The sequence below is a fragment of the Mytilus edulis genome, chromosome 10, assembly GCF_963676685.1.
Source record: "Mytilus edulis chromosome 10, xbMytEdul2.2, whole genome shotgun sequence".
NCBI classification, from domain to species: domain Eukaryota; kingdom Metazoa; phylum Mollusca; class Bivalvia; order Mytilida; family Mytilidae; genus Mytilus; species Mytilus edulis.
Genome location: NC_092353.1, coordinates 21,614,487 through 21,638,462, shown reverse-complemented (window position 1 = coordinate 21,638,462; position 23,976 = coordinate 21,614,487). Strand labels below are relative to the sequence as shown.

Genomic DNA, 23,976 nt, shown 5'->3' with positions numbered 1-23,976 from the left:
GTCTTAGGATAGTCCTAAAGGTTACAATGTCCTAAAAGGTAATAAAAACAAAATATATAGCAAGCCGCATAAACTCAGTACTAAAAATACTAATACTATATTAAACTATCATACTGTTATTAGAATTAGATTAATAAAACAAAATATTTTTCAATTTTGTTAAAGATTCAATTTTATTACCTTAAATTATTTCGTGCTGCCTTTTTTAAGCCTACGAAATACTACATGTATCATCATAAGCAATATTTTTTGCGAATAACCAAAACGGTGCAATATTAATTTAAATATGGGAAAATATTACTTCTTTTTTTTTTTACTAATCCTGATTCGATATATGTAATGTAATCGAGAGGACCTAACGACAAACCTAGTTCATGTACTAAAATTGCAGCACGCATATTGCATTTAACAATGTTTTGTGACTATTTACTTTTGTTTTCGTATTAGATTCTTTTATATCTTTTATCATATTTAATAACGTATTTATTAGTATTACTTTAAATCTTTAACTTTTATTTTGCGTTAATTGTTTTCCATACAAGAGTTGTCCTCTCTCTCTTTACATATAGATACTAAAATACAATAAAATCTATGTCATAGAAATCTCTACCTTTTTCCAATAGAATAAATGTGTTAGCTAGGACCATCGTAGTTAGGACTGCCCTAAGACAGCTTTGTTTTACATCTTAAGATATGTCTCAGACACGTCCTGAGACCATCCTAAATAATGTCCTAAGACATATCTTATGACATATCCTAGGATACTTTCATTGACACGACCCCCGATATAGAACCGATATGGTTTCTGGATTTTTTTTTAGTGTTGGTGTTTCTTTGTGTGAATAAATGGAGATATGGGATATACAATAAGATAGCAAAGGCTATGCAATTAACGACATCAAAACCATAGACATTTTTCAGTTTCCTAGACCGGTGTTTCCTAGTACATATTTGTTTAAGTCGTTAAACTTCTAATTGAACTTCTGGAGAAAAATCAAACCATAATGAAATCAGGAGATGTGGTATAGTTGACAATGAAACAATTTTCCACCAAAGACCAACTGACGTACATGATAGCTTACTAACATTGGTACATTTGATATAACACCAGTTTTCCATTTCACTACACTGCATATTCACTGATACATGAATTGCCACCACATTCCTTATAAAATAGCACCATCATATTGTTTTAACCGTTCGGCAGTCCAATTTGCACTGTGCATATATAGTTTTCATATATACGGCTTATCTATTAGGACGGCAGTCTTTTAAATTGTATACCTGCTTGCATGCTTGTACTAAAGCTGCGTATATCGTCAGTTTTATTTTTTTGGAAATGACAGGTTACTGGATTTGGCATTATGATACATGATATAAAATAACACGCAGAATACAGACTCCGCGGAGCTTACATGTCGTACATGCACAATTTCAAACTGGAATTTTTGCGCGGAGTGTTTTACTTATATGGAGGGTGCATATGTTAGCGTAATTTCATTCCACCGTGTATTTATTCCGGGTATCTGTTTTTCACTAGAGAATATTGGAAGTAAAAAGTGTCACGAGCGTCGATCTTGGTATCGTTATTTTGTTTATATTGACCGGTTTATTGTTTACATATACATTTATGGGTTGAAATTAGAATAATTTTCAGGGAACCAGTTTAATTAAGTCAATAGACAAGTTATAAAATTGATCGTTATGTTTTACTGCTTCATTATACAATATATTTCGAAGGTCTGCTTACAAAGGACATAAAGTAACTACATGTTTCTCGTCTTCAATTTCGTTTTTACACATAAAACAACATCTTTCATTTATTGGCTTTTTCTCATATCGTCCTGTTTTTATTTTAAGTGGCGCAATGCCACATCTAAATTTTGCATAAGCACTCAGTCTAAATTTGATTGATATATTTTGTTTTAAATATAACTCTGCACAATATTGTGATATTTATCGCTTATAAGTCACTTGTTACCATTACTCTGTGACAAAATTTTCGTTTGCCATTCTGGATCATTCTGCAATATATTTATTAAATGAAACATCTTCAATTTGTAGAACAATTTTCTTTATGCAGCACACTATCAATACTAGTATACAAATCAAAGTTACAATCTTTAAGTTTTTTTCATGACTCTATTACACCAGGTTTTATTATTTACAGCATTTTTATGTGACCATTTGAAAACCTTTATAATTTATTCTGTCATTGGTCATGGCACTACATCTTGCCCAATGCCTAAATACACATGTCCATTGTTTTACACTAGGAGGTCTCCAGCCCATGTCTCCGTTAATTTCATCATTTGGCGCATACTTCAGTCTTGCCAGCACTTATAAAACACCTGATAGCTCTGTTCTTGACAGCGTTGATACAAGAAAAAGAACGAGTGCCAAAAATGGATACACCGTAGCTTATTACTGACCAGACCAGAGTATCAAATAATGTTTTAAAGTTACTGTGCTAAAAACCACAATGTGCTTTACATTTAACAATTAATAAACTTAGAGCTCGACTGGCAGACCTTGCTACAGTTATAGCCATAATATTTTGATGAGTGGTGGATATTTGGAACTGGAACTGGATCCTTTTAAATTCTGTTGATGGATAAAAAGCAATATGTGAATTTGTCGCAAAAATTGACGTTTTCCTATAAAATTACAAGCTAGACCAAAAATGGTGACCCAAGTTTTTATGCATACAATGACTTATACTGATGTAACTCAATTCAAAATATAAGTGTGCCAAAAAGTTTAGAAATCGGGAGATATGCCATTCGGTATCGTGTTGTAAAACGTCGAAAATCTTTATCGATATATTGAATTCGTTTCGTCTAACGTTATAACGTAGAAACGTCACGTTCCGTAATATAGCGTTACTAATGTAAACAAGATGTCCACAGCTCCGACTGCAAGGGATTTCCTTCTGTTAAGATGAGTTTCCATATAGTGTACAAGCATTTCAGGTATGCAACTTGTTTATTTTATCAAGTTTTACCATTTGTGATACATTTTTCGTACTTGAGCGCTCTGGCATTGTCTCTATCGTCCCCGGGTAATCTACCCGGGAGCTTGCACCATTGAAGGTAATGGAGGGCGAGCTGGACTCAGTGACAACAAAAAAAAAAATCCAAAAAAAAATGAGTCACTGAGGCCAGGGCTGGACTACAATATTACCCAAATATTTTACTTATTGACAAAGTTAAAGCTATGGTAAAAAATATTTTGTTGATAATATTTACTTATTTCTTTGTTTCTTATTAACATAGTTGTTATGAAAGGCCAATGCAATTTTCTTTATTGAATCCCATTTTATAATATACCATGTAAACTGTGCACATGTCCCTGGATTAGACTGTATTAGCTGTAGGTATTTTCAGCATTCATAATGCAAATAACATATTTTTACAGCTGCAATTGGTTTATCAGAAGAACAAATACAAATTCAGCAGTTGGCAACAGATTTCGCTAAGAATGAATTATTTCCCAACATGGCACAGTGGGATCAGCAGGTATGGTACATATATATAAATGTTTTTGAAGTATTTGTTATTTATGTGTTATCTCAAGCATATGTGACTGTCCAATCTCATTTGACTGTGGCAACTCCTCCACTACAGTACTGCTATTCCTATATTAATGTGTTACACATGAAATTAAATACATGTACATTTTAGCTTGTAGAAATGTATGAATTTAAGATTTATAAGAAATTTTGCGAAAAATTTATGAATGAGTATGAAGCTAAGACGTCAAGGTAAAACAAATTTCATACCATTTGAACACTTCAACCTGAAGGGAATTTCTTTACTTTTTTTATTTAGATTTGGATAATATCTCATTAAAATGATGTTTTTGAGGTCAGTGTTGTTTAATTTTGATTATCATGATTATGTTGTATTTTAAAAATCGACATTTGTGATTCAATTTGGCAGCTCAAGACATGTCAATTATTGATTTGATGGTTAAAATGTTAGCCAATGAAGAAATAATTTACATGCAAATTGCATTAGAACTATGTTGAACCAAGATTTTAGATTCTATCATCCACATTTACAATTATTTAATACCCAAAATTCACTAACAATACAGACTTGTATTTATGAATAACCTTTTGTGTATAATACACCTTCTTGATTAAGAAACATGTACATGTATAGATATATTATTAATTTTACTTTGACTTCACATGGGAAGATATACTTAGATTATATTTAGAATATTGATTACTGTAACACTAAATTTGATAAAATCTTATGCTTATTTCATGAAAACTGTAAATAATAACTGTCATTAATTACAAAAAATACTTTTGAATGAATGAATGAATCTTATCGTGTTTATTGCATAAACATAAACATGCTATGGAAAAATTAGCAACAAATATTACTTAATATGAAACATAGATAAACAGCAGAGAACAACAATAGAACACAATGACACATGTAAACCTGGTAAATTACAATTTTTGTCTCGCTTGACATAGATAAAAGCGAGACATAGGTATGCTGTTTTCCGGCGTCAGCGTTGGCTGTGTCAACAATGTATAAGTTTGTGATCAATAACATCTTCAATAACACACAAGCATCTACAGCAACTATTTTTTCTAGGAATGTTATTGAAAAGAATGTTAACCAGCTTCAACAATGACTTAAATATTCCGCTATGTCACTTAGTTAACAAATGAACACTACTGTTACAACTGAGATATTTTTTAATACAAAAGATTTATTTTGATCTACAATAAAAAGGAGGTTTATTAAATTTTTGATTTGTATACTCTCTTATTATTAAATTTCATATTTTTCTATTCACAGTTGTCTAGCTCAATTATAAGACTTGGAGATTGGAAAACTGGATAATTTTGTGTAAGAAGTGAGAGGAAAATGTAACTTCTTTTTTTTTACAGGAAATATTCCCAAAAGATGTCCTGAAGAAGGCCGGTCAACTTGGTTTTGGTGCTGCATATTGTAGGGAGGATTGTGGTGGAACTGGCTTGTCACGCTTGGATTCATCTCTTATATTCGAAGCTTTATCCCAGGGTTGTACAAGTACAACAGCCTTCATCAGTATACATAAGTAGGTGTGCATTTAGTGTAAGTTATGACAGACTTAGACACACATTTCTATCTATAGTTGTCACTTGAATGTAGAACACTCAGCAGTATCTACAAAAAATGGTGTATCCCCTCCCTGAAAAAAGGAGGTAAACTGATTTACCTTTAACTATCCATCTGTATGTCTGTACCAGGAACTTTGTGTAACATATTTGTCAAGAATACAAATCCTAGCTTTCAGAATTTGTCATCAGGCTTCATGTGAACATGCTATGATGTTTTCAGATTTATCCATAATCAACTTCCGGTTTACAAACACTTATACATTTAAATGCATAATCGCCATGTATGAAGGAGGGAAGGGACTTCCTGAAATGTTTTTTCATGCTTCATTTAAATATGCTTGGCTGAGAAACAATAAATACCAGTTTTACAATGGAAAAAAATAAGTTCTTTGCAATGTAGTAACTACTTGTTCAGATGTCATCTTTGCTACATGTTATATGTTTCAGAATATTCGCGATATAAAATCTTACATTGCAGTTCAAATGTTGAAAATGCAGTTTTCTTATAATGTTATATTTTCTCTCAATTGCTAATTCCTTAAAATTCCATAGTTATGCCCCATTTATGGGCACTATGTTTTTTTGTCAGTGCGTCTGTTATACTCTGTCTGTCTAGGTTCAGGTTGAAGTTTGTGGTCCAAGTAGTTTTTGAGGAAGTTGAAGTCTAATTTACTTGAAACTTAGTACACATGTTCCTTATGATATGATCTTTTTAATTTAATTTAACACTATTTTCATGGTCCACTGAACATAGAAAATGAAAGTGTGAGTGGGGCATTCGTGTACTATGGACACATTCTTGTTTTCTTTTGCAATTAGACTCTATGACTAATATCAGTCATGTATTCTATCTGCGGGTTTGGAATTTTGAACTTCCTCCTCATAATTGTTCATATTGAAGCTGTTTTACAAACCATGGTTTAAAGAATTGCTTCTTTACTTTATATTTTTTCACAGTGTGCAGCGATTAATCTTCTTTTCTTCAGTTATACAACAAAACTTCAGAATACTGAAGATTACTTGTCGTTGCGCATGCGTGGTAAAATTAAATTTTCTTTTAAATGCCAAAGAAAAAATATATACAATTTTGACAATTTGTGCATGTATATTACAAAAGACAAAAGTGAGGCTTAAATTAAAATATTGTTTGTTTGCCCTTTACCGACCGACCCTATCAATTTGTTCTGACTGAAAATCTTTTATTTGTATTTACCAGCAATTTTTTTTATTTTTTTTCCGTTCCTACTGAAAATCTTATATATGTATTTCCCGCTCAAAACTTTTTAACCGGAATCCTTGGGTTTTATCTTCCCCGTATAAGGTCAAGTCCGTTTGGTATCATGTGAGTGTTTGGCATGAACACTTGCATTTAGAGATTCAAAGCATTTGATTGAAGTCGATGTTAAAAGTATGAACATGGCTCTTTTACTTGAAGAGCAGGGTTTATTCAAAAAGGTTCGTCCAATACAAAATTATCAACGTGTGTACAAAATATTTTGTTAACGGACGTTGTTTCCTATGTAGGGATGGCCTTTGGTGATTCGTAGATCAGGATGATTATGTCAACGCTGCCTTCGACCAGCTTTGACAATTTATTTATATCTGACATGAACCAAAGTCCTGTAAATTGGAGAATAGTTGGCAGTAAAATTGCCAAGTTTTCCTTACTGACCATTTATAAATGTGATGTAAAATACATGACAATTGAGTTTCAAGTCTTTTAGATTTTTATTGATAACACTGGGACACACGAAAATTTAAACACAAATGCTTAGTTTTCGCTGTTTTAACTGGTTGCATGATGATGCTGGTGGGAAATGCACTGCCCGGCAGTGGCTTTATATTCTAGTCAATTATTATTTTTATTTCACAGATATCATCTCTGATAATTTAAGTTCAAATTTTGATAAAATTGGTAGAATTTCGGAATAAAACATGCTATAGATTGTATTGTACAGCTGTTTCATAAATCATGCTAAAGAGATATATGATATAATAATCCTTTCGGTCGAGTTAAGCGTACATGTAGTACATAGTACAGAATATCAGTGCAAGTTAAAACTCTTAAAAATACCTGGCATATAAATTTTGAAAATATGCTGCAGAGCACTATATTTTGGTATTTGAAAACAAAATAGTAGTGCATATGAATTAACTTGACATTCAACATGATATTTTTTTTTCATAACTTCCTGGGACTATTATACTAATAGTCCCAGAAACTTTAATAATTGTAAAGATCAGTAAAATCATACCTAAAACGAAAGCAAAGTTGACAAAAATGATATCATGCAGATTTTGTATCTATCAAATAAAATATTATACCTACCTAGCTACCCATGACAAAAAATGTACCAAGCCAAGTTATGTTTTGGGAAAGAAAAATAAAACATATTACCTACCTACCCTGTTTCAAAAAATAGGGTCGGAAAAGGGCAAAGAAGCAATATTTTAATTTAGGCCTGATTAAAAAAATTATATACAAAAATTTATTGTCTTGATTAAATCTGTTGACAGAGAACACCTTGTGTAAGGTGTGCTCTGAAACTGTCAACTGTGGTTGTTTAATTCTGTAATTAAAATAAAAAACTTTATCACTTCTGTTTTGTTATGGTGGTCATTTGTTTTGCAGTATGTGTGCATGGATGATTGATGAGTTTGCCAATGATAATTTGAGACAAAAATGGATACCACAGCTAGCTGGCATGGAGAAATTAGCATCATATTGTTTAACAGAACCAGGTATGTACTTTAATGACTTGTAATTACTTGTTTCTTTATTAATTTGAATGTTGATATAGATGTGATATGCAAGTCAGAGTAAGTACTTTTATATAGATAATAGATAATTGATTGATTTGACAATCATGAATCAGAACCTTATTTTCCATTATCACAGCAGATGAAATTTTGAATATATATCTCTACTGAAGTGTGGATTTGATGTGTTAAATTTTGTCCTCCCATCTGTAGCCAGGTGGGGTTATGGGTTTTTGCAATTGTAGATTAAACTCAAATGTCATGTTCCAAAATAACCCTCTCCAGAGACACCTTAGCTTACAAACTCCTATATATATATAAACTAATCTCAAGTGTTTTATTGTTGAATGAGTTACACAGGTTGAACAAAGGTTAACCTATATAAAAGAAGTAATCAAACATGTATTAGATACAATACAAAGGCAACAAAAAACAGGCCGGTAACAACCATCGGCGGATAGTTTTTGTGCACGAGTAGTCACATGCAGAAAAACTACAGCAGGTTGTTTCCTGCTTGTTTTTTTGTTACTTTTGTTTTGTATCTGACTTGTACCACATTTCAACAGAGTAGCAGGGTTTCCGCTGGCGGTCGCCATTTTCGCAATTTGCGAAAAAATAATAATTGTGGCGATAAAAATTCATCATTTGCGAAAGAATTTGGCGAAAGAAATATATAAACCGATTTATTTTCCTCCATCTTGTTTATTTACTTTTTTTTCGAGTTTCTCGGACTTTTTCATTTACGATGGTCAAGAAAAGAAAACTGTCGTTATGAAAAAATCTATCCAAAAGGCTGGGAACAACCCCTCGAATGAGAGTAACCCTTCAATGTAATGACTACACATGAAATGAGGGATCAATTTCATGTGATAAAAGCTTTTGTTTTGTTGTAAAAATTACTTCTTAGTACAAAAGGGCACAACAGGAAAAATATATTTATGTTACTTGGTGAAAAAAATAATAAAGTGGCGAAAAATATATTGTTTTGGCGCAAGAGGTGGCGAAAAAAATAATTGACCCAGGGGAAACCCTGGAGTAGTAGTACAATTTGCAAGACTGAACATTTGAGAAACTTAAATAAAGCAGTAAATGTAAGTTATAGTTTAAACACATGTTTTTTTCATTTCCCTTCAGTCAAGAGTCTTTTCTGGAAAAAAAATATCAAGAAACTCATAATTTGATAAAAAAAAAGAAAAAAAAAAATTATTTCAAGTAAAAGATGAATGTTGTACACATTTGAGACTTTTAAAAATGCAATTTCATAAAAAAAAGTAATATATTAAAGAAAGATTTCTGTGGAGAGTAAGCTAACGTTTGAAATTTATTTTAAATTACCAGGCTTGATCTTTATTTTGTTGAAAAAATGCAGGATGTGTCATACCCTCCCCCCCCCCCCCCCCTTCCAATACATGACTTTAATATTCAGTGGTGGAATGGGGGGCGAGGTTCAAGGGGTTGGACCCCCTTTTTTGCGACGATCAATGCATTTGAATGGGGGCATTTAGTTAGACCCCCCCTTTTGTCCTAGGTAAGAAATCCCTTTTTTTTAAATCGTTGGATCCGCCCCTGATGTATTTGAATTCAACTTATATATAAATTCAATATCAATATAAATGTATTAAAAGAATAAATTTCCTACTTTATTAGTAAATGAAATGTTTTGAAAATTGGATTTTGTCTTGAAGTTATTAAATATATACTTCGATTTTTTTTTAAAATCATGCTCGTCTCTGCAAGTGTTGATTGGGATTAAACACGCGTTACTATATGATTCAATCGCAGCTTAGCGTTCAAAATTGATCACTATTTGGACATGTATTACACGGACACTTTTTATTTATAGGCTTCATTGTGCAATGGTGAGTTGATAGGGATTTTATCTTTTGATAAGATTTGTTTTTATTTACATATTTCCTGTCTTTTTATTGAAATATAAACGTAGGTATCATCACATTTCTTTACTTTTGGCATTGTCCAAAATAAAATTCATGTCTATATATTGAAAAAAATGCATTTATTGGCCGATTATTTTGCTTCATCAAGGGCGGTATGTTCTTTTGAGTATGAAAATTATTTAGTTTTATAACCCCATCACTCAAATATATATATATTTTTTAAAATAAATACTATTATATATACGGTATTCGGAAAATCAGAAATCATGCAGAAGATTAATTTGTAATCTGATTGACCACAGTAAATTTTTTTGACCCGAAGGAGACCCGACCCCCCCCCCCCTTTTTCTTTTTTTAAAGTTAAATGGCTAATCCCTTCGTGTACTGATATGAATAGTATTTTACTGGATTAAAAAAAAATAATATTGATTCTAATGTACATATTTTATTTAAAAAAAGACAGGAAATATGTCGGTGAACCAAAAAAATTCAAATCTAATTGAAATTTAAAGTGCCCATGAACTCACTGATCATGCACGAGTGATTCTATTCATAAAATGTGTCCGTGTAACAACTAAAAAGAGTCTGTGTATCATCTAAAAAGAGTCCATGTAACACCCATTAATGTACTGTTTTTCTATAGATCTGCTGGGGGCAAAGTTGTACAATTTTAAATTCTTACTCTGACAAAGGAAATTTACGGGATAGTGTACAATTTGAAAGTGGTCTATAAGGACCTGCATTATCTGTAGAATTTTCTTTTAGATAATGGTAGTGATGCTGGTAATATAAAGACTTCTGCAAAATTACATGGAGACAAATATATTCTGAATGGTACAAAGGTAAGGCATAAAAATCAAACAAATACAAAGGTTGTTGACAGTTATAGAATAACTAACTGGGGAAAAATTTTCAACGAGTGTCCTAACAACACATTTTAAAAATCACGAATGCGCATATAACCTGTGTTATTTATTTATGTGGTTTGGTCACAAATTGAATAATTTATATTCTTTGTTATTTGAATTCTTTGATTATTTATTCTTTTTATCACATTGACAATGAGGTTTTTTTAATGAAAATAAAGTATAGAATACGAGGAACTATATTTATTTCAATACATAACCAATTTCTTTTGAGGCAAGTCATCAACATTGTCTTGACAAACAGGTATTGTTGTATTACATTTGAGGAGTGAAATTGTCTTTTATATAATAATGTTATTTATCAAGGATGAAAGAAAAGAGATTTTTATGTTTCTTGATAACTATAAATTCAGTAATTTATGTCATCTTTGCTGCAGAATACTTGTGATCTAAGTTATCTATCTTACCTATATTTTTATGCCCCACCTACGATAGTAGAGGGGCATTATGTTTTCTGGTCTGTGCGTCCGTTCGTCCGTTCGTCCGTCTGTCCCACTTCAGGTTAAAGTTTTTGGTCAAGGTAGTTTTTGATGAAGTTGAAGTCCAATCGACTTCAAACTTAGTACACATGTTCCCTATGATATGATCTTTCTAATTTTAATGCCAAATTAGAGTTTTTACCCCAATTTCACGGTCCACTGAACATGGAAAATGATAGTGCGAGTGGGGCATTCGTGTACTGAGGACACATTCTTGTTATTTATTAGTTCAAAGTTCAACACCTATATTTTTCAGGTATTTATAAGTGGAGGAGGGGACACAGATGTGTATGTAGTCATGTGTAGGACAGGTGAGGCTGGACCCAAAGGTATCACATGTATGCTAGTAGAAAAAGAATCACCAGGGCTGGCATTTGGCCAAAAGGAGAAAAAGGTATAAAGTTTAACATTAATGATTAATAAACAATTTCAATGTATAATGATACAAAATCAATGAAATGAAAAACATTGCAAAAAGTTTCAGTATTTGAGACAAGGGTATAAAAAGGTATAAAGTTAAACATTGACTTAAGGTTTATGACCCCGTCTGTAGCCATTTTTGTACGAACTTTTGAAACTTCAATTGTATTAGAACTACAGATATAATGAATAATAGAGATATGCCATTTTGTACATATACCAAGGGGAAACTTGATGCAAAGCATTATTATTTACTGTTTCATTGCGTTAAATAGAAAAAGAGTACTTTGTGGCAAATATAGAAAATCCACAGCCACAAAGATTTTTGTTATAAAATTTGAAACATAGATTACTCACTTGCTTTTCTATGATGTGCTAGTGTTTATTTTTTTACAAAAAGTTCTAATTAACCTGTAAATTCCAAAATACCTTGTGCTGAGTCACTAAAGTTGAGTGCACTCTAAAAGGTGTACTTGATTTGGTCCATATTTTTATTTGTTTTAACCAATAACTACATCAATAATATAAAAAAGAAGATGTGGTATGATTGCCAGTGAGACAACTATCCACAAAAGACCAAATAAATATGTAACACATAAACAAACGACAACCACTGAATTACAGGCTCCTGAACTTGTTTTAAGGAAATCAATACTAGCACTGCATGCAGTAATCCTATACCTATCAGTCATCAAATTGCCAAATATGAGAGTACAAGGATAAAGGCTGTGGATTTTCTATAAAATTTCCATATATTTAGCGTTGAATCAACACAAGGGTACATAATCCTTAAAGAAAAAAATATTTCATTGTTTGCTCATTTTAATGTATATTGATACAAAATTGATTTCAGTATTTAAGACACACTTTCATAATACCTTTAAACTCTAAATGCTACCATATCTACATATAGAGGTCATCATATCTGTATATATATAAGATAGTTAGAACCTTAAACCACTGAGTAAGCATGGTTTGTGGAAAAAATCTTGAATTCCGTACTGAGGAGATACGCTAATAAGTAAGCAAACCAATGACACAAAAAGATAAAAGAACCTAGATGTCAATAGTGGTTAATTAATTTACTTTTTTTTATTTCTAAGTATACAATGAAATTTCCCCCATCTTTATCAAAAACATTTTCTTACGTATCACTCTTTCAGCTAGGATGGAACTCCCAACCAACTAGATCCGTGATCTTTGAAGATTGTCAGGTGCCTGTATCAAATGTGGTGGGAAACTTAGGAGATGGCTTTAAAATTGCTATGAGAGGTTTGAATGGTGGAAGAATTAATGTAGGTTTGTATTGAATACTGTGTACATTTACTATTTTAACAGTCATCAATGTTCTTCATTCACTATGATTTTAGCAATGAAAAAGTGTGTTCATTGAAAACTGAAACAACAGTGCCAATATTCAGTGATGCGTGTGGACGTGCCCCCTGAGCCTATAGCGCATATCCATAGAAGTAGTAAATAAGCAGCCTGGTGAATCTCATTCCAAGTTTGTACGATCACGAAAAATAAATGAATTAAATTGGATTAAAAAATTACAGACAGTCTACCCTCTCGGTCTTAATGATAATATCATGGGAATTGGCAATATATCAAGAACCGATTCTGTTAACATTTTGGATATAGTTTCTAAAACTGTTCGTAAAAATCGTTCTCATGGACGCAGAAAAAATCACAATCAAAGAAAATTTCGGACCAACCATACAAATATTTCGGACCTAATTTCCATTTCAAAAAACAACGGCAGACATTATCTGTTAACCAAGCTTTGTTCTTTACCTATAAATAAATTAAATAAAATTTTAGAGGATTGCAACACAATTTCATATTACAGTCCTAAGTATGAAATTGTCCAAATTATAATGGCATATTGTTATTCTAAACTGTTTCCAAAAATTGATCGACCTGAAGATCATAAAAAACATTTTATTAAAATAAAGTATGTCAATAAAGGTTTTGATTTTGTAAATATTGCCGGTATTTTTAACGACCATTCTGTTAAAGACCAAATTCCTGGATATTTTGATAATACTGAACTCCCTCTCATTTGTTATATTTACAAGAAATCTACCCGAAAATATGTGTTTAATTATAGCCAATTGTGTAAAGATGTAAATATCACTGAAAATACACCTATGTCGTGTAATTGCAGTAATTCAGAATACACCTATGGACCAATTTCCCATGTTATAACAGGAGACCTTAACATCGTTCGCGACCGAGAGTTAAAATCATTCCTCAGTAAAGGACCTAAATATCGTCCCCCGTCAACTATTAACTGGAATGAGTGTCGTAATATCATCAACGACTCACTCCGCGCCTACTGTTTGAAATGGGTAAAACGGGAAAAAGCTGACAAAAAATCTTTGGACTCTTTTATTAATTCAGTAATGAAGATAGTTGATATTCGAATACAACATTTTAAAGAACATTTTACCCTCAACAAAAACTATAAAAACCCTATTTCGCGTATCAAAAATAAACTAACAGAACTAGCCAAGGAATTTGTTTTTGTCCCGGCTGATAAAGCTGCTAATAATATCATTATTGTTTGACGTAAATTTTATATAGAGGTTCTGCAAAAGGAAATCACGAATTCACCAACATTCCAACTGACTTCATTTTCAGAAAACGACATCTGTAACAAACATAAACTTTTAGCTACTTCTTTACAAGCAGAACCAAACACAATGAAAGTCCCAACTATGTACTGGCTTCCGAAGCTGCACAAAAAACCTTACAAATATAGATTTATTTCATCTTCCAGCCATTGTTCAACTACTAAATTGTCTGTTTTACTTACTAGTACACTTGGTACAATAAAAAACCTGATAATAAATTGTTCAAATAAGGCCTTTGAAAATAGTGGAATTAATTACTTTTGGAGTGTCAAAAACTCGTTGGAAGTACTTGATAAATTGCATGCATATATTGGTGATTTTGAATCTGTTCAAAGTTTTGATTTTTCTACCCTATATACCACTTTGCCTCATATTCTTATTAAGAAAAAATTCACATCCCTAATTAACTGGGCATTTAAAAAGTCGGAATGCGAGTACATATGTTCAAACTCTTTTAGATCATTTTTTAGTAGCAATAAACAAAAGAACTATGTCAATTGGACATGCTTTGATACTATTTATGCACTTGAATTTTTACTTGATAACATTTTTGTTCGCTTTGGAGATTCCGTATATCGTCAAGTTATTGGAATTCCAATGGGGACTAACTGTGCACCACTTATTGCGGACCTGTTTTTGTATTGTTATGAGTTACAATTTATGACTAAAATTAGCAAAGACCCATCAAAACAACATTTGATACAAAAATTTAACAATACTTTTAGATATTTGGATGATATATTGGCTCTAAATAATGACGACTTCAGTATGTATACTAAAGAAATTTATCCTGTAGAACTTACTTTAAATAAAGCTAATGATAACAATGACCACTGCCCTTTCCTCGATCTTGATATCTATATCATAAACGGGAAGCTTAATACAAAAATTTATGATAAAAGAGATGATTTTTCATTTCCTATTGTTAATTATCCATTTTTAGATGGTGACGTTCCCTTGTCACCATCTTATGGTGTTTATATATCTCAACTTGTACGATTCGCTCGTGTATGTAACAATGTATTAGATTTTAGCGAGAGAAATTTATGTATTACTGAAAAATTATTACACCAGGGTTTTCGATATCACAAACTGGTCAAAACATTTACTAAATTTTATCACCGGTATAAGGAAATAATTCGTAAATATAACTCAACATGCAGACATCTTATACGTTCAGGTATTTCACATCCAAAATTTTATGGAAATATTCTTTATAAAGCACAAAAATGTCAGTATTCTCCTCAGAAACTAACAAAACCTTTAAATAGACTTATTAAAAGGGGATATAGTTACGATACTGTTGTCAGGTCATTAAAGATTGCATATTTTGGCTTTAACATTGATTCACTGATAGGGTCTTTGCATCGGAACTAAACACATTTACTTCTAAAAAAAAACAGTTGTTGGCATGACACGGGTTATGTTCTTCTCATATATTTTATGATAGTATGATACTAAACCCCTAACGGGAGGGATTGTACCTGATATTCATATGATGAAGACATAATCTTTCAATCAGTTTAATTGAGGTCTGGAGCTGGCATGTCAGTTAACTGCTAGTAGTCTGTTGTTATTTATGTATTATTGTCATTTTATTTATTTTCTTTTGTAACATCTTTTGACATCAGACTCGGACTTCTCTTGAACTGAATTTTAATGTGCGTATTGTTATTCTTTTACTTTTCTACATTGGCTAGAGGTATAGGGGGAGGGTTGAGATCTCATAAACATGTTTAACCCCGCCGCAATTTTGCGCCTGTCCCAAGTCAGGAGCCTCTGGCCTTTGTTAGTCTTGTATGATTTTAAATTTTAGTTTCTTGTGTATAATTCGGAGTTTAGTATGACGTCCATTATCACTGTACTATTATGCATATTTTAGGGGCCAGCTGAAGGACACCTACGGGTGCGGGAATTCTCGCTACATTGAAGACCCATTGGTTGCCTTCGGCTGTTGTTTGCTCTATGGTCGGGTGGTTGTCGCTTTGACATATTCACCATTTCCTTTCTCAATTTTATAGACAACTATGTAATGTTCCTCCAATGATAGGAGCACCTATATATTTTTGGGATGTCTCGGGTGTTTTCCTATTGTAATAGAACCATGCGGTTTAACGTCTCGGGTGTTTTTTTATGGTAATAATAGAACCATGCGGTTTAACTGATTACTCAAAAAACCATCATTCATGATATATTTTTTTTATAAACAACTTTAAATTTGTGAAATTTGGCTAGTACAGACGAGATTTAACTAATAATAATCTCATTTAGTTTAGCTTGCTATTATTTCGATTGGAGAACCCCAAAGACTTTGTAGGAATATAGTTTTTGTCTCTTAAGTTAACTGTCCTTGTCATTTTTTGTAAACATGACTTCAGCGAATTGTTGTTTTGTTCTATCAATTAATGATACTCTCTACTGTTAGTCTTGTCATTGTCATGAAGTAATAATAATACAAGAAGTGCAGAGGAAATGCCAGAAATGTCCTCTGATACAGAACGTCTGGAATAAAGTATGGTTTCGACGAAGACCCAAATTTAATGTACAAAAAAAAACATGTGTACAAGGCATCAAAACTAGTTTGAATATTGTAAATAGAGGTAATCTTAAATATTGTCCGGTTTGGAGAAAGTTAAAATAACGTATTGTATATTCATTGAAATTGAAATTACAAAATCACAGGAACAATATCCATGATATAATTCAAAATCATAAAGGTAAGTACCACCACCTCTTTGCACCAATAGACTGATACTTTTTTTTTTCTTTTTTTTTTTTTACAGTTGTCAATTTTTATGACCCACTCATTTGACAACATGGCCCATTGAATTTATTTTTGGGGGGCCCTTGGCCCATAGTGAAAAAATCCTTCCAGATCACTGAATATATGCACCAAACTTAGTGAGAGATGTAAATTCCATAAGTAGGAAAAATGGAGTATCAACTGAAATGCATACATTATAAGGGTCAAATGAACAAGTATTATAACAGTTTATCTTATTTCAGGGTCATGTTCATTAGGAGCTGCACAAAACAGTCTACAGTTAACTAGAGATTATTTAAAAGTTCGTAAACAGTTTGGAAAAACATTAGACAATTTTCAGGTAAAATGAATACAAGGCAATACTTTACAATATAAGAAATTCATAGAGATGTTGTAATTGATGATTCTACATTTTTAGTATATAAATAATTTTTATTTCTTTAAAATAGAAAAAATGCAGTGTTGTCAGTTCCTTGTAAGCAAGGCATGACCAGTATTTTAATCAGATTGCATTAATATTGGAATTGTTTTAATATTACAATGTATACAATAATTAAGTGCAAATATATCATATCACTTAGTTATTGCTTAAACATTCAATAACCTTATATATTTCAAGTATTTATAGTGAAATACATTATTTCATTTCAGTATTTACAGTTTAAGTTAGCAGAGATGGCCACAAAGTTAGTAGTATCAAGAAACATCATAAGAACAGCAGCTATATCACTAGACAATAATTGGCCAAACAAAGTCCCTCTATGTTCTATGGCAAAGTTCTTTGCTACAGAAGAATGTTCAAAAGTAAGTCAATTATATTTCAAATCAACAACTTGAAATTGATTTAAAACAATTTTCACTTCTAAAACTTAAATATAAATGTTACATTTTTTCCCTCCTTCTTCCAGTCTGCTTTCTCTGTGTGCAAATTTATAATTGTCAATTTTATGTTTTCACATTTACTGAAAATAACATGCAAAATATGCTCCCCAAATTGATTCACATACACTTTGAATGTATCTCAATGCAATACCAACAGCACAAGCTTAATGGGTGTTCTGAATTAAATCTTGACATGGTTATATCTGTATGTTGAAGTGTACACACCAGTTTTTAAGCTAAAAGATTTGAATATCAAAATACGAACACTATATAATCTGATTGTTTTTTAATGCTATATCATATATGACCTACACATGTGTCATGGTTATTTTTGAAGTGAATTATTCTATAAATTGATAAACTTGTTTTCTAGGGTGTGCATTATTCTGTAAGTTGATACATTTGTTTTGTAGGTATGCAATGATGCCTTACAGTTACATGGTGGATATGGCTACCTCAAAGATTATGCTATAGAACAATACCTCAGAGACACAAGAGTACACCAAATATTAGAAGGTAATTTCTTTACTGTAGACTCTTTATACGCCAATTTACAGGATGTACTATGGTATACTGTTGTCTGTCCTGATTTAACCAGGCTTAAAATTGAAATTCCCTGATCTGCTGATTAACAGATAAGGCCTAAATTTATATATTGTTTGTTTCCCCAATCCCGACCCTGCCAAGCCAGGTGTGGGTAGGTAGGTAGGGAAATAATTTTATTTTTTCCAAAAAGCTGGAACAATTTTGGTCGATACAGCAAGCCTAAAAATCAGATATGAATAAAACAATATTTCACTTAATTTGAAAATAAAGTTTTATGAGTCTGACTGTTTTTGCAGGGTCGGTCGGGATTGTAGAAACAAACAGTATTTTATTTTAGGCCTAATGAAGGGCAATAGTAAATGCTCATTTTAAAATAATGTGACTGGTTTATTGTTTTTTCTTTGAATTGTGAAACTATTTATTATAGGATTAAACACATTTTTTCTAGAGGTTATTGATGTGTAAACCGGGGCGATTTACTCACAAACTGAATAAAAGTCCGAAGGACTTTTATGTAAAGTTTGTGAGTAAGAGACCCGGTTTACACATCAATAACCTCTAGAAAAAATGTGTTTAATCCTTATAATTCTTCAGCCAAACATACGCCATTATTAATTTACATTATTTGGTTGACGGCAACTATATTTACCATCAAAAGCACAATGGCATGTCGTAACTAAGCAGTACGCCGTCATCTTGACTTTCTAAAAACCATAAATGTCCGATAAATGCAACAGAATCTAAAATGAAATAGCACCTACCTCAAAAACGTCATTTTAATTAGATATTATCCGAATTTGAAGCGTACACGTTACGAAATAATCTTTCCCTTGAAAACTTTCATCCGTGTGACGTCGTGTTTTGCCATGACGTAAATTCGCCAAATCCTTCATGAAATTTCGCGGAATTTTATTAAAATTTTATTTTTATACATTTTCGAAGCTTAAGGGCATTTATTTTATTTCTTTTTCTTTGGTTATATATGTATTAGAATAGAAACAACTGGTATGCAATTGTTTTATAATCTCAATTTGCTGAAAATCCCAGTATCCTAGCAAGAATGTGTATCGCGCATGAATAGATTACGAAAGTAGTTTCGGAAACATGGTTTATCGAAGTGTAAACCAAGAGAAAAACTCTTAAGTGACCAATCCAATTCAAGTATTTATAAATATGCAAATGATATAAGAATTATTAGTTCATAAACAGATTGATTTTTCTAAAAGTTGGAGAACATCTCTCAAGAAAGTGATTGCTATTTACCATGTGAAAATCTCAAACATTTTGAGAATTATATGTTAAAATTTAGGGATAAGGCAACAATGTCTTAAACAATTGACGTTGTATCACTGGCAAACAATATCTTCACTTTGATGTTTTGAGGATTAACTTTTCCATTTTTGATTTAAAAATGGGGAAATAAATGTATAATATTTGATGTTTATATTTGATGTTTTATAGGTACCAATGAGGTGATGAGAATGTTAATCTCAAGAGATATACTGACAGATGAAGAAAGAAAATATGTATGATGAAAATAAAAGATGTAGGAACTATTGTATCTGTGATATTGTCATCTGACCTCAATCATCTGTCATTGAAGTTTGTGCATGAAAAGAAATCTTATCAACCATGTCAACACAAACTGAACCTTTAAAAGTGAAACAAGAAAAAGAATGAACTGCATCATTATCTGGGATTCTGCAACACAAGACCCAAGTTTTAGCAGTATTTGATGTGTTTTGATGTCAAACAACAATCACTGTTGCACTGCAGTGTCGTAACATTTTTATGTGAAATGTCACAATTTACAAGAATATCAGTAGTATTGAATAACGACTGCCAAATAGTGATAATAACATTAACTGTACCAATTTTCTGCACCAGATGCCCATTTTGACAATTTATAACTCGACAGTGATGCTCAAGGCCATAACATTCGAAAATCTAAATCTTGTTAAAAAATAACAAGATTATAAGCCAAAAAGGACAAAAGTATAGCCTAAGAAAGGCAAGGATTCAGAGCTTTGCATGAGAGAGATATGTTCCTTAATTTAAAATAGTTTCCAAAATTTTGTTACATCACATTTTAATAGCACAATATTTGTATTTTCATGCTAGTTAGTAGTATAAAAGTAAGAACTGCTTACTGGGCTTGAGATACCCCAGTTGTAGTAATAACATTGAAAGCAGTACACATTTTTCTGCACTATAGTTACAGTGTACAATTTTCAGTAATTAAAATACATTTTGATATATTAGCAATACAATTCCATGAGGTCTATCAATAAAAAGTAAAATCACAAATGTACTTAACTCTGAGGAAATTTAAAAAGGAAAGTCCCTAATCAAATGGCAAAATCAAACACTCATACACATCAAACTGAATTCTTACAGGTATTTTATTATGTAGAAAATGGTGGAACATCAACAGATGTTTTATGGTAAACCAGTTTATACAGTGAAAGCTCCAGGTTTTCCATTGTTTATTTATTTTATCACAATAAAATGTGTATTGAATTAATCATGAATTGTTTCTACTATTTGAAATGCTTTGATAGTAGTCAAAAGAATCATGTTTTTGTTATTTGAAAATGAAATACTCTATTATACATAAGATATTTTTTTATCATTCATTTTGAAGCTTATGTGAAAAGTGAATTTTGCTAGGTTTATGTATTTATACAAACAAGACTGAAATTCACCCAACATACTGTTTGTATTTTTTTTTACGTAAATGCTGTACACCAGTTTATACATTACTATATTCATACACTTATTTGTTCAAATTTTCAAGGGTTATATATGTGAAAGCTGTAAATCTAGCTAGTTTTTTGGCAACAATTTATAAAAGTTTGCTCTTTACTGGCAAAAAAAACATGAATTTTTGTTATTCTGATTATTTATAGCAGGTCCACATCCTGCTACAACACCCTAATATTCAGGTTTCTAATTTTGATTACCTTTACAAATTGTATCATCAATAATTCCAGAAGTTATTGGGTGTATTTATTAATGCACTTTGTGAAGAATGTACGAAAATGACCGATCAATAATTATGATTTCAGGAAATGCTCCAAACAGATCTATGCATCAAATATCAAAATCCAAGTGTTTTATTGTGATTCCTAGTCAGTTACATTATTCTTATTAAGAAAAACCTCACAATAATATCTGAATTTACTGTAATCTAAGATACGAAACATGGAAAAATTCATAATATCATAAAATTGAGGATGTCTCTCTGCTATTTACATCAAAGTAGTTACTATTTAAGGAAAACCAAGATCTACTAAATGAAAACCTAATGAAGATGAATAAAAGTGAATTTATGAAATGGAAAGTTGACATTTTGGGATGTCAAAGGAAGAAAAAAACATTGATTGTGGTTTAAACAGTTTAAATGAATTGTTTGCATTCAGATTAAATTTTTTTGGTCATCAGTAAATCATTGAGAAATCAGTTAAAATCATTAGTACAACACCAGAGGTAAAAAAAACTGTGTTTATCAATTGACTGAATTAATTTTTCAAGCTCTAGATAATTCTTAGTAAAACATCAGTCATTACTTATGAAATGTAAAACAGTAACTAATTAAGAACATTTTAATTAATCAAACAGAAATTGAGGCATTCTGTTGGAAATTATTTTGCAACTTTTCGACCAATGTGCTTGTGTTTGGAGTGATTTTTTTTTGCTTTCCTATATTGCTAAAATAGAAGTATTCTTTAGGAATAATTTTGTATAATGTTTTAACAGTTTTGAATTTGGAAAGATATATTGAGGCTGGCTGAGGTGTCCAATATTTTGAAAAATTAAGTTTTGCATTTTTCATCCAATATTAGTCGTTTAAAGTTAAAGTGGCATAACTCCGATCTAAACAGTCATATAAAATAGAAAAATTTACTGACCTTGGAATATTTCTTTCTTGTTTCAACTTTTGATAATCTCATATACATGTAAAGACATGCTTAAATGAAAGAATACACAAGGATACAAATCAATATTTTGTACATCAAGTTATATGATTGTTTCTCTGAATACATTGAGTTGAGATAAAAGTTACTTTTTTGGACTAAAATGTTTTATAAGTGTTGAACAGTTATATAGTATGCAGGAACTATTTTCTCCTTAGCTAAACTAAGGATTTTAACTACAAATCCTTTGCTAAATCTTTTTACATGACTTTACTTTTAATTCTATGGAAAACATGATTTCAAGAATTTCAATTTTCAAATGATAATATAAACATTTGAAAACGGGAAAAAAATTGATACGAACATTAATAGGGGTCTAAAACTATTCTCGTATCTGATTTACATGTGAGGCAAACAATGTATCTTATCTTCTCAGAAGCTGAAAAACACGACAGATAAACTCATACATACCGAGATTAAAATTTTGTACCTAGACATCAATTTGGCTACAGTTAAGAATTTGTTTCAGTTACTATAAATATGATTTTCACAATTTGTTATTGGTCACATCGCTGTCACTTATATCGTTAAGACATATAACTCCTATATGTTTGCTAAGAATCGATGTATCAAAAGCTTCATTGACCCCATCCTTTGATAATTTCATGAGCATTTTCGTTTTAATCCTGTCCGTTTACCATTCCTGTACACTGCTGCCCTCTTTTTTGTTACAGTCTTCACATGTTAATTGCTCTTTGCATTACTAAATTTTTTATGTTCTGACATTTTATAGAGTGTCTGAATTCTACTGATGTTAGACCGATTCACAAGCTGTTATAAGTATCCCGATATTTTTGAGTGCCTCCTTTTTCTTTATGGTCTTTAATTGAGAAAGAAAGGAGGAATCCTGACATAGAACTTCTTGTGGTTATTGTTGAAGACTTGTTCGATATTTTGAGTTCATCAGTTGCAGGTTTTGCTGAATAAATTTTGATATAAACACATAACTGTTAGGAGGATCTAGCGATGATTGACTGTGTTGCTTGTCCTCATCTGATGATTATATTGCCTTTATTGAGCTGATATCAAATGATTCAAATGGTTTTGTAAATAAAGGCAACAGTAGTATACCGCTGTTTGTAAGAGTTAGGTTATTTCTGAGAGGAATCATTACTTTTATCCGGATGACAAATTATCTTTCCCATCTCTTCTGAAGTTTGCCATCATACAGTTTGAGATTCAGCTGCTCCATCATTTGTTGCTGTGTCCAAAGTAGAAGTATGAGAGGTGTTATACCACTAAATCGTAGTACGTCACATCCGGTTGCATACGACAGAGGGTAGAAAAAAATATTCCCTTGAATTTGATAGTTGTAAGAAATTAATCATACATTTTATTTTAGTAAAACAAATCTGGGTCATAAGCATATATCTTGAATGTTTCAAAGCAACATTATTTTTTTATTTAGTGTTTCTATAGAAAAATTCTAAACTTGAGGTTACATGGTTACTAAAACTTGTACACAGTTACAAAAGGGGTAAACAGTTGATATGTTATTTCCTTATATGCAATGAAATGTTATGTGACATTTTGCCGTCTATTGTACTGGACATCATAAAACTT

The 23,976-nt window shown here is 31.4% G+C and overlaps 1 protein-coding gene across 1 annotated transcript in view; it reads left to right on the top strand.

Annotated features, from left to right (window-relative positions):
* LOC139490624 (isobutyryl-CoA dehydrogenase, mitochondrial-like) overlaps positions 1–21,326 on the top strand; it is a 26,567-nt gene extending 5,241 nt beyond the window's left edge. Inside the window, exons 2-11 of the mRNA XM_071277517.1 lie at positions 3,418–3,518; positions 4,916–5,085; positions 7,761–7,870; positions 10,549–10,625; positions 11,445–11,582; positions 12,772–12,907; positions 17,251–17,348; positions 17,660–17,812; positions 18,304–18,406; positions 19,898–21,326. Coding sequence (XP_071133618.1) covers positions 3,418–3,518; positions 4,916–5,085; positions 7,761–7,870; positions 10,549–10,625; positions 11,445–11,582; positions 12,772–12,907; positions 17,251–17,348; positions 17,660–17,812; positions 18,304–18,406; positions 19,898–19,968 — 1,157 coding nt within the window. The 3' untranslated portion in view covers positions 19,969–21,326. The remainder of the gene's footprint in view (positions 1–3,417; positions 3,519–4,915; positions 5,086–7,760; positions 7,871–10,548; positions 10,626–11,444; positions 11,583–12,771; positions 12,908–17,250; positions 17,349–17,659; positions 17,813–18,303; positions 18,407–19,897) is intronic.
* Positions 21,327–23,976: the final 2,650 nt, after the last annotated feature.